This window comes from Zalophus californianus, chromosome X (assembly GCF_009762305.2).
Source record: "Zalophus californianus isolate mZalCal1 chromosome X, mZalCal1.pri.v2, whole genome shotgun sequence".
In the NCBI taxonomy this organism is placed as follows: domain Eukaryota; kingdom Metazoa; phylum Chordata; class Mammalia; order Carnivora; family Otariidae; genus Zalophus; species Zalophus californianus.
The window spans coordinates 947,178-963,733 of record NC_045612.1 but is presented as its reverse complement, the minus strand read 5'-3'; the positions used below and the strand labels follow the sequence as shown (position 1 = coordinate 963,733).

General features: G+C 42.6%; 1 protein-coding gene across 2 annotated transcripts in view; it reads right to left on the bottom strand.

The window, feature by feature from the left end:
• Window positions 1–16,556, bottom strand: part of GAB3 (GRB2 associated binding protein 3) — a 100,083-nt gene that overhangs the window by 75,056 nt on the left and 8,471 nt on the right. Inside the window, exon 1 of one of the 2 annotated variants that reach the window (XM_035725351.1) lies at window positions 12,344–12,415. The exons of the other annotated variant lie outside the window; for it this stretch is intronic. Coding sequence (XP_035581244.1) covers window positions 12,344–12,415 — 72 coding nt within the window. Of the gene's footprint in view, window positions 1–12,343; window positions 12,416–16,556 lie in introns of those variants that run through there. 2 annotated transcript variants of the gene reach the window in all.

Here is a 16,556-nt window from a genome sequence, read left to right as displayed (position 1 = left end):
AAGAAGTGCCAAGGGGGAAATTCATAGCACTGAATGTCTCTATTAAAAAAATAAGGTGTGGGTACTGCAGAAAACAATATGGAGTTTCCTCAAAAAATTAGAAATAGAACCACTAAAAAAAAAAAAAATAGAACTACCATATGATCCAGCAATTCCACTTCTCGGTATTTATCTGAAGAAAACGAAAACCCTTATTTGAAAAGTTGTATGAACTCCTATGTTCATTGCAGCATTATGGAAACAACCTAAGCGTCCATTGATAAACAAATGGATAAGGAAGATGTGGTACATATACACAGCCATAAAAAAGGATGAAATCTTGCTATTTGCAACAACATGGATGGACCTAGAGGGTATTAGCTAAGTGAAATAAGGCAGACAGGGAAAAACAAATTACCCTATAATTTCACTTATATGTGTAATTTAAAAAAAATGAGACAAATGAACAGGCAAACAAAAAAGCAGAAACAGAACCATAGATAGATACAAAGAACAAACTGGTGATTGTCAGAGAGGAAGGGGTTGGGGGAACGGGCAAAAAAGGTGAAAGGGGAGTGGGAGGTATAGGTTTCCAGTTATGGAATGAATAAGTCCCAGGGATGAAAGGTAGAGCACAGGGAATACAGTCCGTGACAGATGGCAGCTGCACTTGTCCTGAGCACAGCATAACAGAGAGACTTGTCAAATCCTTATGGTGTACATCTGAAACTAAGCTCACATTGTGTGTCAAGTATAGTTCAACAACAACAACAACAGAAAATAAGAAATGTCTCAAGTCAATGACCTCAGGTTCTATGTTAAGTGAATTTCAAAAAGAGTGCTGGCTGTTGTGTGGTCAATGCTCAGGGAAAGAAGCCAAACACAAAAGACCACACATTCCATTATTCCATTTATATGAAATTATCAGAAAAGGCAAATCTATAGAGACAAAGCAGATCAGTTGCTGCCTGGAGCTGGAGATGGGAGTGAGGATGGACTGCAAACAGGCCAAGGAAATTTTCTCAGGGGATAGAAATGGTTTAAAAATGGACTGTAGTAATGGCTGCACAACTACAGATTTACTATAAATCATCCAACTATATACTTACAATGGGTGAATTCTACAGTGTGTGTGAGTGTGTGTGTGTGTGTGTGTGTGTGTGTGTGTGTGTGTGTGTGTGTGTGTGTGTGCCTCAGTAAAGCTGTCTTTAGGGCGCCTGGGTGGCTCAGATGGTTAAGTGTCTGCCTTTGGCTCAGGTCATGATCCCAGGGTCCTGGGATCGAGTCCCGCATCGGGCTCCCTGCTCCTTGGGAGCCTGCTTCTCCCTCTGCTTCTCTCTCTCTCCCTCTCTCTCTCCGTCTCTCATGAATAAATAAATAAAATCTTTAAAAAAAATAAAGCTGTCTTTAAAAACCACTGGAATGTGTGGGAATGCATTCCAAGGACAGTAGGCCAAGCAAGACAGAATTCCGGATCAAGCTAAATGTGTTGATATGGGTGTGCTTACCAGAGCTTCTAGATTTAATGTGTTAGCTCAAGCACTTAGTGTTCTAACAGTTTGCCTATAAGACATGGACTAAATGGTGACTACATTCAATGAAGTTGAGATACTACAGGTTCTTTTTCATTATGTAAAAGGAGAAACACAAAGGCGTGGGGAGGTAGAAAGATGTAATGGATCCCCCACGTGTGGCTCTTCACTCACCCATCTCCACCATATCTCCTGAAAGAGTATTTTAGGAAAGTCGGATGATAAATGAAGTTTTGACCTAATTCAATCTCAGGGTGGGCCCACTGAGTTTATGGCAATTTCTCCAGTTCTTGACTGTGTAATTGGAACAACATCCTGGCAACTGGTCAAATTCCTACATCAGCCTTCTGATCTGTGAAGTGAGGACTTTGATAGTAGGAAGGGCAAAAGTCGTTGGAACGCCCCACACTCACTACCAGAATAGCAATTCAAAAGCAACCCCACGTGCTTGGAGGAATTGCAGAGATGAGCCGCCAACAAAGACATAAAATATTCAGGGGAGGTGATTCCTATCACGCCCCCCTCTGACATACTGGAGAATGTATTATCATAAATTTAATCCAGTGTTGATACCACCTGCAGCTAGCTGCTCTTTGGGACTAGATCAGACCAACACAGCCCTGACATCTGGTATGTAGCTATTGATCTGGCAAATGTTTTTATCTCTATATCAGCTAGCAAGGATCCACAGAAATAGTTCACTTTCAATTGGCATGAACAATACCACATCTTTATGATAATGTCTTAAAACTATGAAAAGTCTGCTACTCTGCCATAATCTAGTTCACAGACTGGGATTTCCTTGACATCTCACAGAACATCACACTGGTACACTACATTAATGACATCATGCCGATTAGACCTGTCGAGCACAAACTAGAGAGCACCTTTGCTTAGTAAGACAATGCATGCCAGAAAGCATGAAATTAACTCAGTAAGATTCAGGGGCCTGACCGCTAAGTGAAGTTTCTAGGGGCACAGTTATTTGGAGCCTGCTATCCTCTCCAAAGCGGAAGAGAAGTTGCTGCACTTTTCATTAGTAGACAAGGACACTAAGACAGTTATAAATATGTCCCTGGGGTGCCTGACCAGCTCAGTCAGAAGAGCATGCAACTCTTGGTCTTGCAGTCTTGATTATGGGGCTCATAATTTTGAGCCCCATGTTGAGGTTAGAAATTACTAAAAAAAATAAATTAAAAATAAATAAATAGGTCCCACATATTCAAGAAGGCAGGAAGAAGAATTAGCATATTAAGGAGACATGAAAAATAAAAAAGATAGAAATTTAACTTCTAAAGAAGAAAAATATAAGGTCTGAAATGAAAAATACACTGGATGACATTAACAGCAGATTAGACACTGCAGAAGAAAAGATAAGCAAAAAACTGAAGATATAACTATCACCAAGAAATAACTATAGACCAGGGCGCCCGGGTGGTTCAGTCAGTTAAGTGTCTGCCTTCAGCTTAGGTCATGATCCCGGGGTCCTGGAATCAATCCCTGTGTCGGGCTCCCTGTTCAGTGGGGAGTCTGCTTCTCTCCCTCTCCCTTTGTGCTCTCTCTCTCAAATAAATAAATAAAATCTTTAAAAAAGAAGAGAAGAAATAAGTATAGACCCACAGATCCATGAAGCCCAAGTACAAGAAACATGAAGAAAATAACACCAAGGCACATCATAATCAAATTACTTAAAACCAGTAATAACAGCAGCTAGGAAAAAAAAAAAAAAACACATATAAAGGAACAGAGTAAAAATGCACAAGAGAAAACGGTAAAGCAACATCTTTAAAATACTCAAAGGGAAAAAATTAAGCAAAACTTCTTTACCAAAAATATCAAGCAAGACATTTGTGGAAGCTGGAAAAAACAATTCCAAAAAGAAAGGGAACAACCAAAAGGAGGAGGAATTTATGTTTGCAAATGCAGAGGAAGAATTTTTCTATGAGAAGGCAATCCTGAAGTTCAACTACTCGGTGCAGGAAGAGAGTGACACTCGTCTGGGAGGCAGGTGGTCCTTTGATGACGTCCCGATGAAGCCCTTTCTAACCATGATGTTGATTCCAGGTGACAGGATGAACGAAATCATGGATAAACTCAAAGAACATCTTTCTGTCTGACCCATTTCCCATGGACAGTAGTGGGGTGGTTTTGTGTATATAAAATTACCAGAAAACAGCTCAGATTTACTGAAAAACTCGTGACTTTATTCAGAGTAAGGTCCTCTACAAAAAAGTAGGGCTCTGTCACCTATGTCTGTGACCCATTTACAAAATAGCTTTTTAAAAAAATTTGGTCAAATTATGAATGGTTGATTAAAAGCTTTTCCAATAAGAAGGAAAATGTGGAGTCGTAATTTAAAGAACTCAATAAAAACTTCTATTTTTTTATTTAAAAAAATTGAGGCAAAATAAAGCTTTTTTCAGACATAAAAAAAGCTGAAAGAATTCATCACCAGCAGAGTTGCAGAACAGGAAAATGGTTCCAGATGGAAGTATGGATATACAGAAAGAAATGAAGAGTACTGGATATGGTAAATATAAATACATTTTTCCTATTTTTTAAATTTCTTTAAAAGACAACTGTTTAAGGCAAAAAATAACACTGCAGTGTGGCTTTTATAACATGTAGAAGTAAAATGTATGACAACATTAGCACAAAGCCTGAGAGGGGGTAAATGGGAACATACACTTGTAAGTTTTTTTATACTGTATGTCAAATGATATAGTATTACTTTAGGGTAGACTATGATCAGTTAAAGATATACACTAATCCCCAATCCCCTAAGGCAACCACTATAAAAAACACAAAGAGGTATAGCTAACAAAGAAAATGAAATGCAATCATAAAAACTGCATTTAAAATTCAGCCCCAAAACATGGCAGAAAAGAGGAAAACTGAAAGAAAGAATAAATGAGACAATTAGCAAAATGGTATATTGAAAATACAAAAAGATCTAAAGTTGAAGGTCATGTAGACATTGAGAAAGAAGCCTTGGCAAGCAGCCCCTATCCTAAATAGAAGATATCACTAGAAGAATCTGAAGGCAGAAGACAAAAGAGTGAGATCTTAAGATGCTGAAAGCCAAAAAACTTGTCAACCCAGAATTCCATGCCCAGTGAAAATATTTTTCCAAAAATGAGGGAAAGTAGACATCCTCAGGGCGCCTGGGTGGCTCCGTTGGTTAAGCATCTGACTTCGGCTCAGGTCATGATCTCAGGGTCCTGGGACCAAGCCCACATTGGGCTCCCTGCTCAGTGGGGAGTCAGCTTGTCCCTCTGCCCCTCCTGGCCAGCTCACGTTCTCTCTCTCTCAAGTAAATAAATAAAATCTTTAAAAATAAATAAATAAATAAATAAACAAAAGCAAAATGCAAAGTCAGAATTGGAAATATACTGTTATAAGGTCATTCATGAAGTGGTATATTATTATTTAAAGGAAGACTCCAATTAATTAAAGATGTATATTTTAGACCCTAGAGTAACTAGTGAAAATTAAAAAGTTATGATGTCAAGTTAATAGTGAAGATAAAATTGAATAATAAAAAGGCTTGATTAACCCAAGAGAAGGCAGAAACAGAAGACAAAGGAAACAAAGAACAGATAGAACAAATGGAAAACAACTAGCAAGATGGCAGATTTTATTTGAAGCATTTCAATAATCACATTTTATGTGAATAAACTAAATACACCAATTAAAACAAAGAGGGTAGGACTGCATAAAAAAGGCAAAATCCAGCTATATGCTGTGTATAAGAAACTCACGTTAAATATAAAGACACTTGGGGAACCTGGCTGGCTCAGCCTGTACAGCATGCAACTCTTGATCTTGGGGTTGTGAGTTTTTTTTTTTTTTAAGATTTTATTTATTTGACAGACAGAGAGAGAGAGTGAGAGCAGGAACACAAGCAGGGGGAGTGGGAGAGGGAGAAGCAGGCTTCCCGCCGAGCAGGGAGCCTGAGGTGGGGCTCGATCCCAAGACCCTGGGATCATCACCTGAGCCGAAGGCAGACACTTAATGACTGAGTCACCCAGGCGCCCCTTGGGGTTGTGAGTTTGAGGCCCACGTTGCGCACAGAGATTATAAATAAATAAATAAATAATTTAAAAAGAGATAAGTTAAAAGTAAAAGAATGTAAAAAGATGTAACATGCAAGTACATATCAAAAGAAAGATGGGTACTTATATTTATATAAGAAAAAAATAGACTTCAGAACAAGAAATGGCATCATGGATAAAGAGAAACATTTAATAATGACAAAAATTCTCCAAGAAAACATAATAATTCTAAGTGGGTTCAAATAACAACAGAGCATCAAAATACATGAAGCCAAAGCAAACAGAACTAGAAGGAGAAATGTACAAATCCATAGTAAACAGATGGAAACTTTCACACTCCTTTCTCAGTACTTGTTTGTAAAAGTAAGCAAAAAAACAATAAGGATACAGAAGAACCGAACAACAGTATCAACCAACCTGACCTAATTAGCATTTATAGAACACTCTGCACAAGAGAAGAATGCATGCTTTTTTCAAGTGCACATGTAATATTCAACAAATAAAACTTTCTGTGAGCCATAATATAAACAACAAATTTGAAAGAATAAAACTCATACAGTTTGCTCTTAGATCATAATGGAATTTACTAGAAATTAAGAACAGAAAGATATCTAGAAAATCCCCCAATATGTGGAAATTAAACAAAGACTTCTAAGCAACCCTTGGGTCAAAGAGGCAATCTCAGGGGCGCCTGGGTGGCTCAGATGGTTAAGCATCTGCCTTCAGCTCAGGTCATGATCCCAGGGTCCTGGGATGGAGTCCCACATGGGGCTCCCTGCTCAGCGGGGAGTCTGCTTCTCCCTCTCCCTCTGCTTCTTCCCCTGCTTTTGCTCTTTCTGTCTCAAATGAATAAACAAAATCTTAAAAAAAGAGGAAGTCTCAGAAGAATATTAAGTAATATTTTGAAATAAATGAAAATGAAAATATAACATATCAGGGGTGCCTGGGTGGCACAGCTGGTTAAGTGTCTGACTCTTAGTTTCGGCTCAGGTCCTGATCTCAGGGTCATGGGATCAAGCCCCACATCAGGCTCCCCACTCAGCATGGAGTCTGCTTGAGACTATCTCTTCCTCTTCCTCTGCCCCTCCCCCCACATTCTCTCTCTCTCTCTCTCTCAAATAAATAAATAAATCTTAAAAAAAAGAAAATACAACATATCAAATTTTGTGGAATGCACCTAAAGCAGTGCTTACAGGTAAGTTTATTAAATTCTTGTATTAGGAAATATGAGTAATTAGTAATTTAAGCTTCCATCTTAAGAAAGTAAAGATAAATTTAAATCCAAAGCAATCAGAAGAAAGTATATAATAAAGATAAGAGGATAAATCCATGAAATGGAAAGCAGAAAAATACAGATCAATGAAACTATAGGCTGGTTCTTAGAAAATACCAGTAAAATTGATAAAACTTACCTAGACTGATCAGGAAAAAGATAGACAAGAAACTACAATATCATAAATGAAAGAGGAAGCATCATTACAGATCCTATAGACATTAAAAGGATAAGGGAATATAACAAACAACTTTATGACAATTAATTCAAGTACTTAGATGAACTAGAGAAAATCCTTGAAAAACGTTAACTACCAAAGCTGATTCAAGAAGATATAAGTAATCTGAATAGTTCTATTACCTGTTTTTTTTAAAAGATTTTATTTATTTATTCATGGGAGACAGAGAGAAGGGGGGGGCAGAGGAAGAGGGAGAAGCTGGCTCCCCACAGAGCACGGAGCCCAATGTAGGACTCAATCCCAGGACCCCGAGATCACAACCCAAGCCGAAGGCAGATGCTTAACTATCTGAGCCACCCAGGTGCCCAGTCCTATTACCTGTTAAAAAGAAATTATATTTGTAGTTAATAACCATCCCACAAAGAAAAGTCTAGGCCCAGATGGTTTCACCAGTGAATTTTACCACTTAAGGAAAAAGGAATAGCAACACTATACAATATTTTTCAGAAAATTAGAAAGGGGGGGAACACTTCCCAAATCATTTTATGAGGCCAGCATTATGCTAATATCAAAGCCAAAGACAGTACGGAAAAGGAAAACTACAGACCAATATCCCTCACAGACAAAGACAAATATCCTCACCAAAATAAAAGCAAATTAAATCCAGCAATATATGAAAAAAACAACATATTACAACCAAGTGAAGCTTATCCCAGAAGTTCAAGGCTGGCTCAACATGCAAAAATCAATCATCAGAATAATTCACCATAGTAACAGACAAAAAAGGAAAAAGTATACTATTATTTTTGTAGATGCAGGAAAGGCATTTAACAAAATCCAATTCATAAAAAAAGTCTCAGCAAACTAGCAATTCAAGGGAACTTCCCTGATTTGATAAAAGGCAACTACAAAAAGCCTACAGCTACCGGGCGCCTGGGTGGCTCAGTCGGTTAAGCGACTGCCTTCGGCTCAGGTCATGATCCCGGAGTCCCGGGATCGAGTCCCAGATCGGGCTCCCTGCTTGCCGGGAAGTCTGCTTCTCCCTCTGACCCTCTTCCCTCTCGTGCTCTCTATCTCTCATTCTCTCTCTCTCTCAAATAAATAAATAAAATCTTAAAAAAAAAAAAAGCCTACAGCTACCATACTTAAAAGGTAAAAGACTAAATGCTTTTCCCCTAGGATCAGGAAAAAAAAAGTCAAGGATATCTGCTCTCAACACTTCTATGCAACACTGATAGTACCACAGGTTCTAACTATAAACAAGGCTCCTAGAACTAAGTATGTAAGTTTAGCAAGGTCGCAGAATACAAGGTTAATATACAGAAATCAACTGACAACCTGATTCTGAAATTGATATGGAAAGGCAAAGGACCTAGAATAGCCAAAACAACTCTGAAAAGAAAAACAAAGTTGGAGAGCTAAAGCTGCCTGATTTCAAGAATTACTATAAAACCACTGTCATCAAAACAGCATGGTATGAGCATAAAGATGAACAAAGAAATCAATGGAACGGACTACAGAACACAGAAATAGACCTACAAAATCACAACCAATTCATTTTTAACAAAGTTAACAAAAGTAATTCAATGGAGTAAAGACAGTCTATTCCATAAATGGTACTGCAGCAAAATGAATAAGATAGAAAATAAACCACAACATAAATATCATTCCTTTGACAAAATTTAACTCAAATGGATCATTGATCTAAATATAAAATATAAAAGTATATAACTTTTAGGGAAAAAAAAAGAAAATCTTTAGGACCTAGGGCTAGGCAACGAGTTCTTAGATTTGACACTAAAAGCACAATCCATAAAGGAAAAGTTGATAAATTTTAAAATCCTCAAAACTTTAAAATCCTTGTTCTACAAAGATACTATAAAGAGAATGAAGGGGAAAAAAAAGAGAGAGAGAGAGTGAAGGGGCATCTGGGTGGCTCAGTCAAGTTAAGCGTCCAACTCTTGATTTTGGATCAGGTCATTCATTATCTCAGGGTTGTGAGATCGAGCCCAGCCTTGGGGGCTTCGCGCTCAGTGGGGAGTCTGCTTGTCCCTCTCCCTCTGCTCCTCCCTCCCCCCCCATGCTCTCTCTCTCTCTTTCAAATAAATAAATAAATAAAATCTTTAAAAAAAACCTAAATGCGATAATAGAAGTCAGGTCCTTAAGTGTAATGCATGACACATACAAACCATTCAATAAATGTGAATTACTGGGGCACCTGGGTGGCTCAGTGGGTTAACTGTCTGCTTTCAGCTCAGGTCATGATCTCAGGGTCCTGGGATGGAGCCCTGTGTGGGGTCCCTGCTCAGGGGGAGTCTGCTTCTCCCTCTCCCTCAGCCCCTCCCCCACCCCCACTTTTGCTCTCTCTCTGCCTCTCTCTCAAATAAACAAATGTAAAAAAAATAAATAAATGTGAATTATTATAATTTATTATCATTATCGTTACCACATTCTTTAAAATTGAGAAGATAAAAGACAAATGTTCATCAATAGAAAAATTGTTAAATTATGTTACATCTATTACAAGAAATATTAGGCAATGGTCTAAAAGAATGAAGTAAATTTATATGTACTAATCTGGAAAGATGTCCACAATTATTGTGAAAAAAGCCAACTGCAGGACAATTTGTATAGTATGATCTCATTTGTGTAAAAATAAAATGATATGTTTTGAAGAAATTTTTGTAGAATGATACTCACCAAACTGCTAACAGTTGTTATCCCTAGGGAGGGAGAGTGTAATGAGGAGGGGGTTCAGAGAAAGGGGGTCTTTCACTTTTTATTCTACTTATTCCCAGATTGTTTGAATTTTTACCAGAATATATTCCTATATATTTTTTTGAAACAACACAAAAGAAAAGAGTCAACTATCTTTTAAAAGAGCAGTGATAAAAATAACTTTCTGATTGCCTTGGCTCATGGATTCAAGAGGATGAAGCACGAGCTTACCTTGGACTGAAATATTTACCTAAAAATAGACTCAGCTTCCATTTGTAATTTAACAAACATGAACCGAGTGCTGCTTGTTGGCCTAGCAGAGCAAAGAACTGAGTCATTGCCCCGGCTGTGCCACTAACTAGCTTTGTTATGTTATGGTGTTACAAACGTTAGACTGTGGACTTCTTAGAAACAGGGATCAATCTCTTTTCTCTGTCTCTCTAGCCCCGTGACACAGGGCTTGATTCAGAGTTGGCGCTCAACTGAAATAAAGAATAACTCCTCACGGCAATATCGGAATTAAAGGTGGCTGTGTAGAACAGCGCTGTACATGCCCCGTTGAATTGACACATGATCGCCATCTAGTGGCAGCAGGGATTCCTGCGGAAGCCGGAGATCGGCAGAAACGGACTAGGTGTGTTCTGGGATATGCCTTTTAACAACACACCATTGCCTATCTAAAAGAGCATGACCCTCAGAAAAAGTTGACAACCACCAGCTAAAAGGTCATGGTTTATGTCTTGGAGTGTTGGTAAGATGACATCTAGGTACTCCTGTTTTTAAGTCTCCTCCATCACCATCCCATCATCAGATGCCCCCCACACCTATAAGCTGCGCAAAGTCCACATTGCTACATCTCCATTCCAAACAAAAACAATGAACCACATATGGTATCAGGTATGTACACCCATGCGTTCCCAAAACTGATGAAATACTAATAACCTTTCCTAAGCCAGTCTGGTCGGGACAAGATACAAAACAAGACCAGAAAAATACATCTTCCATAAACTTTGCCCTCCAGGTGCACCATTTTTCTGAATCATCAGAAATCATCATGAGAGTGAGTGCCACTCTGAAAATATCTAGTGAGCCTTTAAAATGTCTCACATGCCAAAGGGCCACAAGGAAACCCACCGTGAGGTGGCTTTGTAAGTACCTTTTTGTGACAAACCCTCACCTGCCCCTGCAGATCTCAGAGAGCAGGTTTTCTTCTCTTGCCTCCTTTGAGTACCAATGAGTCTTCCAAGTACTTTATTGATAGGGAAGCAGCTGAGTGATAACAGTCTGAGAAATACTAGAGCTTGTGTTTATGCAGTAGGGGACTCAAAAGGAATAACGAAAGGACACACTGGTAGTTAACCTGAAAAGTGTCCCTGCTAAGTTGAACAACATTCTTCTAAAATGTTGCTCAGCAGCTAGATGAACGCCCGGCTGGCTCAGTTGGTACAGCATGCAACTCTTGATCTTGGGGTTGGGAGTTCCAGCCCCACGCTGGGTGTAGAGAGATCACTTTAAAAAATTTTTTAAAAATTAAAAATAAATAAAATAAGTAAATCTTTACAAAGATTTTTAAAATGTTGCTCCACAGAACAAACAACAAAAACTTCTCAAAAACTCCTAAGAGAGGGACACTGTCTGGTTCAGGGTCAATGGGGAAAGTGGCCGAGGAAATTTATGATCATTAACGGGTCCTGTCATGATTAAAGTCTTTATAATTCCACCTCCTGCAGTTTGACACAGTATGTGCCTCGTAAACGTGGGAAGAAAAACAAAGGTGCAATTTGGTGGAAACGGGGACACCGGTTTGGGAGCACGGTACACACAAGAACACCTTATTTGGGGCGGGTTGCTTTGGAGCAAAGCCAACACGGGTGCGTTCGTTCCTACCACCGTGTTCTGGAGTTGCAGAGAAGTTAGGAATTATGAACAAGATGGATCCATCCAACTACTCCCGGCCTAAAAACAGCAAGAAGCCCTAATATCTATTTATATGCAATTCCCTGAGGGCCGAAGCGGTTCTTCCTAATGGCTGGAGAGCACTCAGTAACAATCAGGTCTTGCGGCGGAATGTTTTTAAGACCTTGTCCTGAGCGTGCCGATGGAGATAATGAACTCTTGAGCGGTCGGTAGTACATTTAAAATGGAAATGGAAAGTGTAGGAAGATGCGCTCTTCCGAGCGTCCCGTATTTCGTACTAGCAAAAGTCCTTGGTTCCTGCTGGTACTCGAAAAGTGCGGTGTCAGCATAAAGACCAGAGAAGCGACACCATAAGAAACCATGAGCCACTGTGGAAGGCTCCAGAAGAGGAGGATCCGCTGACAGCCACACGAGAGAGCGCCCCAGACGGTGCAAGGGGAGTCCGGAGCCTCGCCGCCCGCCCGGCCCGGCAGGCCCGGTCCCGCGGCCCCTCTCCCGGTTCCCCCCCCTCCCCCCCGCGCCGGCCTCCCCGCCACAGACCGGGAGGTCTCCCCGGCCGCCTCCCTCCTCTCGCCTCGCGGCGCTCCGGAGCCACCCGGCCCGGCCGGCCGCGGGGCGCAGCGGCCACACCGGCTCGACGTGCAACTTCGCTGTGCGTCCGTCGGCCCGGCCCGAGGACGCCCCTACTCACGTAGCGCTGCAGCTTCCTCTCGGGGGGCGACTTGACGAGCCAGCCCGTGCACACGGCGTCGCCCGCACTCATCGTGGCCGCCGCCGCCGCTTCCTCCAGCTGGGTCGCCGCGGCAGGAGGAAGTCGGGCCGGGGATGCCGGCGGGGCGGGCCCAACGCCGCCCGCCCAGCACCGCCCCAAGCCCCCGCCGCGACCCCCGCCCCCGGCCCGCCGCGGCCCCCTGGGGCGGGGGGACGGCGCCACCGCCCGCGGCCCAGACGGCGCGGGGAGCGGGCGGCCGGGCCGGGGAAGCCCCTTCGAGCGAGCGCGCCGCGGCTCCGGGCCCCAGGGTTACGGGAGCCGAAGCCTAGGACGCGCACCTGCGAGGGACCCGGTGAGGGAGGAAGGGAAGCAGGACTCCCCTCCGACTTCCCCGCTGCCCTCGATTGTTTGCCGAGGAATGGCTCGCGTGCGCCCCTCCCCCGAAGATCATTGTATTTCAGCGAGAAGCTCGGCTGCAGAGCTATTCAAATGTCCTCCGGAACCCGAGCAGCATCCCAATTCAAAAGGTTACAACTTGGAGGTGCTGTTTGCAGTCTCCAGGCCTCTAGGGTTTTCAACGCTGGGTCTAAGAAAGGTCGTGCCACAGGGTGCGCCGAGCACTTTAAATAATACCGATAACAACAATGAGCTAACATTGATTGAGCTCCCAATAATGAGCTAACATTGATCGAGACTTTCTGCAGTGCCAGTTACTATGCTAAGCACTTGGCGGGCATGATCTTACGGGATATGCACAAACCCCCGAATCCATGGGCCTTCTCATTGCCTCATTTTTGCTTCTGAGTAAAATGAGAAACAGGACAATAACATCACCTGTCCAAACCCACACAAATAGGGATCACGGGCCAGGGGCCAGGGCCAACATACTTTGTAAACAGAAAAGCACTGATAATCACAGTGAGGATCAGCACCCACGATGCTCATCTACCTGAGGTTTCCTACCACCTGGCCACCACCCTGACCCATAGTGCTCTTTTCCTGCGGTGTGATGCCTCTCACTTGAAAGTGACACTTGGAAGAAATAAATGCCACATCATTTCTAGGACTTACAAAGAGACTTCTCGACTCCAAGGTCACATCACTCAGACACTATTACTCTCACAAAGCTGGACTCCAGCTACTGCCGGCACTCCCACCTCTCAGAGCCCACTTGACCTTCACCACCACCACAATCCCCGACTTCTCTCCCACTTTCCAAATCTCGCACTAGTGTATCGGATTAGCCGAACCTAATTCGCATCTAGAAGTCCAGGTTCAAGGGAGAATGGTAAATATCTTTTTATGTTTTTAGCTCTCCCACCTTTCCAAAGAGGAGGAAAACCACATATCCACCACAGTCCACCCCCTAGCTAGTCAATACTATAGACACCCTGTGCACAAAATAAACTCACTAAAGCCACAACAGCTTGCTCCCGCTCAAACAATGCTGCTATCCCTCCTACAACCTGAAAAGCACTCCTTAAAACAGAAGACCAAAAGTTTCGTTGGTCATTGTAGCCATCTCTAGGGGACAGTCATTGCTCTTCTAGTTCCGACATCACCCCACCTCAATATCCTACAACCTAAAGAAAAACACTATAAAGCTAACCTCTATCAGCCTTTATTTGATATGTATAAAATATAGAAAGAAGATTGAAAAACTTTGTATGTACACACACACACACAGTTACTACAATCCTTATTTCTGTAACTGGTCTTCAGACCATAATTGGTGTTTATAATCTTCTTTCTTCTACTACCCTCTCTGTCCTCCCTTTGTTCTCCAGCCAAGAACTCAGGTGGTCAGAATTCTTTATCTTGTGAGTGACCCAAACCTTTATTCTCCCCAACCCCCCCCCCCCCCCCCCCCCCCCCCCCGCCTGCCAAGTCTTAATCCTCAGTGGTCCTGCCTAGCCTGGCTATAGTCGGAGGTGTCCAGAGGATCCCTTGCATTGCAGATAGAGTCCTTCCCAATCCCATTGTTTAACAGCAACAGTTTTCCACTTGATAACCAACAGTGTCAACCATCAAGCCAGCTCAGTAGACCCATGGTTTGTCTGTTGATTCAGTGGCATAAACAACCCTAAATGGCCAGATGGCAATCTCAACTTGCAATTCAATAGTACCAATGTCATGGCCTTGGTAGAAGCACTCTTTCCTTGGGAACCAGCAGAGCTCAAAGCTGTGGGGATGGGAAGAAACACCTAGGCAGTAAATCAGGTGTGATAGTAGAGAAGTTGCTCCCACTTTCACCTCCTGATTCCTGAAACAAGGGATTCTGGCTATGGAGAAACTACACCATAGAGCACCAGTTCAAAGTTACTTCCCTCATCCTCTAAGACAGAACCCCCACCTTTCAGCATATTTTCCCCCAACCGCAGTCTCATTCTGCCACCAGGTAGCCGGCTGGTCACCCCAGGGAATGCTACCTTACTGGAGGCTGGCACTCCTGTGGGCAGGTGGAGTACACAGCAGTGGCCGTGGCCGTGACCATACCAACTGATGCCAGGCCCTGGGAGCCTCACCACTTAGTTGCGGATTCCCTTAACCTTGCTCCCACCTCTGTACAAAAAACAAACCCTCATGCTCTCCTCAGTTCAACCCATTGAGTCTACCATTCGCTTCCCTCTGAGACTCTGACCAATATACCTAGTCATGGACAACTCGCTATGAGGTTACATGCGTGAGTCAAGAAAAAGGTTGCCATACAGTAGTAATAGGGCCCCCAGAGATGGGAGCCACTTGCTCGAGCAACTTTCTTGTACCTTCCAGACCTGCTTGAGTCTGGTCTCAAATACTCCACTTGCCCTGGATGATCAGTTAGCACCCACTTTATCAGGGACAGCTAAGGTTACATGGTTCCTTGGTGCTCCATGGCGAGGCGTTCAGACTTTACTGCAGCTGTTGACCCAAAGGAAAACACTTCTTTTGTGGTAGAATGTATTGTTTGCTTCAAAACTTTTTTTTTTAAAGATTTTATTTATTCATTCATGAGAGACAGAGGGATAGAGAGAGAGAGAGGCAGAGGGAGAAGCAGGCTCCTAAGGAGCAGGGAGCCCGATGTGGGACTCGATCCCAGGACCCTGGGATCACGACCTGAGCCGAAGGCAGACGCGTAACCATCTGAGCCACCCAGGCGCCTGCAACTTTTGTTTTCTTAAGTAAATGCTACCCCCAACATGGGACTCGCATTCATGACCCTGAGATCAAGAGTCAGGCTCTACCGAATGAGCTGGCCAGGCACCCCAGGTGTGGAACAATGAAATGTAGTATATGTTGCCTACAGAATCCAAAGAACCGCACCAAATGCTGTGTCTCTTTTTGAGTGGTAGGTAGCATGAAGTGCAGCAACCTGTTGAATACCCAACATGGTCCAGCACATCTCAAAATGTTACTGAGGCCCAGGCTTTTGAGTTTTCATGAGCTTTATCTCCCATCCTCTGGCATACATGTTTATTAATAAAGTACCTCTTGATCCACCAGGTCCAGTAAGCATGATGTCTTCAATATAATGGACCAGCCCGATGTTCACCATGATCGTTGCAACAATCGAGTTCCATTCACCCTGGATTACGGCAGGGAGCCAGAGGAGAGACATAGCCCTGAGGCAAGGCACTAAAGCCGTACTTCTGTTCCCGCCAGATGAAGGCAAGCTGCTTCCGACAGTCTCTGCTGATTGCAACCGAGAAAAGAGCATTTGTCAGGCAAATAGCCACTTACCAGGTACCAGGGGCTGTGTTGATTTGCTCTAGAAAAGCAACATCATCTGGAATAGCAGCTTCAATTCAAGTCACAACCTGATTAATTTTACAATTACCCACTACTCATCTCCAGGCTAACCATGTCGATTAAATAAGGGTGTGATACGGACAATCATTCTTGCATCTTTCAGGGAGCACTGTTCTCTCTTCCAGACGAATCAAAATTGCTTCTACAAGGTTATTCCCCCTAAATTTCTAGGGAGAGATGACCTGTTTGTATTGCAACTTTTATTTTCGTTTCATCAAGCCCCTTCCTAGCTTCTTTGCACTCCAGGCTGGGGAGAGGAGATCCATTTGAATAACAAGTGGTTTTCAGCACCTGGATTCCGTAGCGCGGCTTCCCCATTTATTATTATTTTAAAATAGGTTTGGCTTAGCCTTTCATTAAGTACTATAAATCTTAGAACAAGAAGGATTTGCAAACATAAATA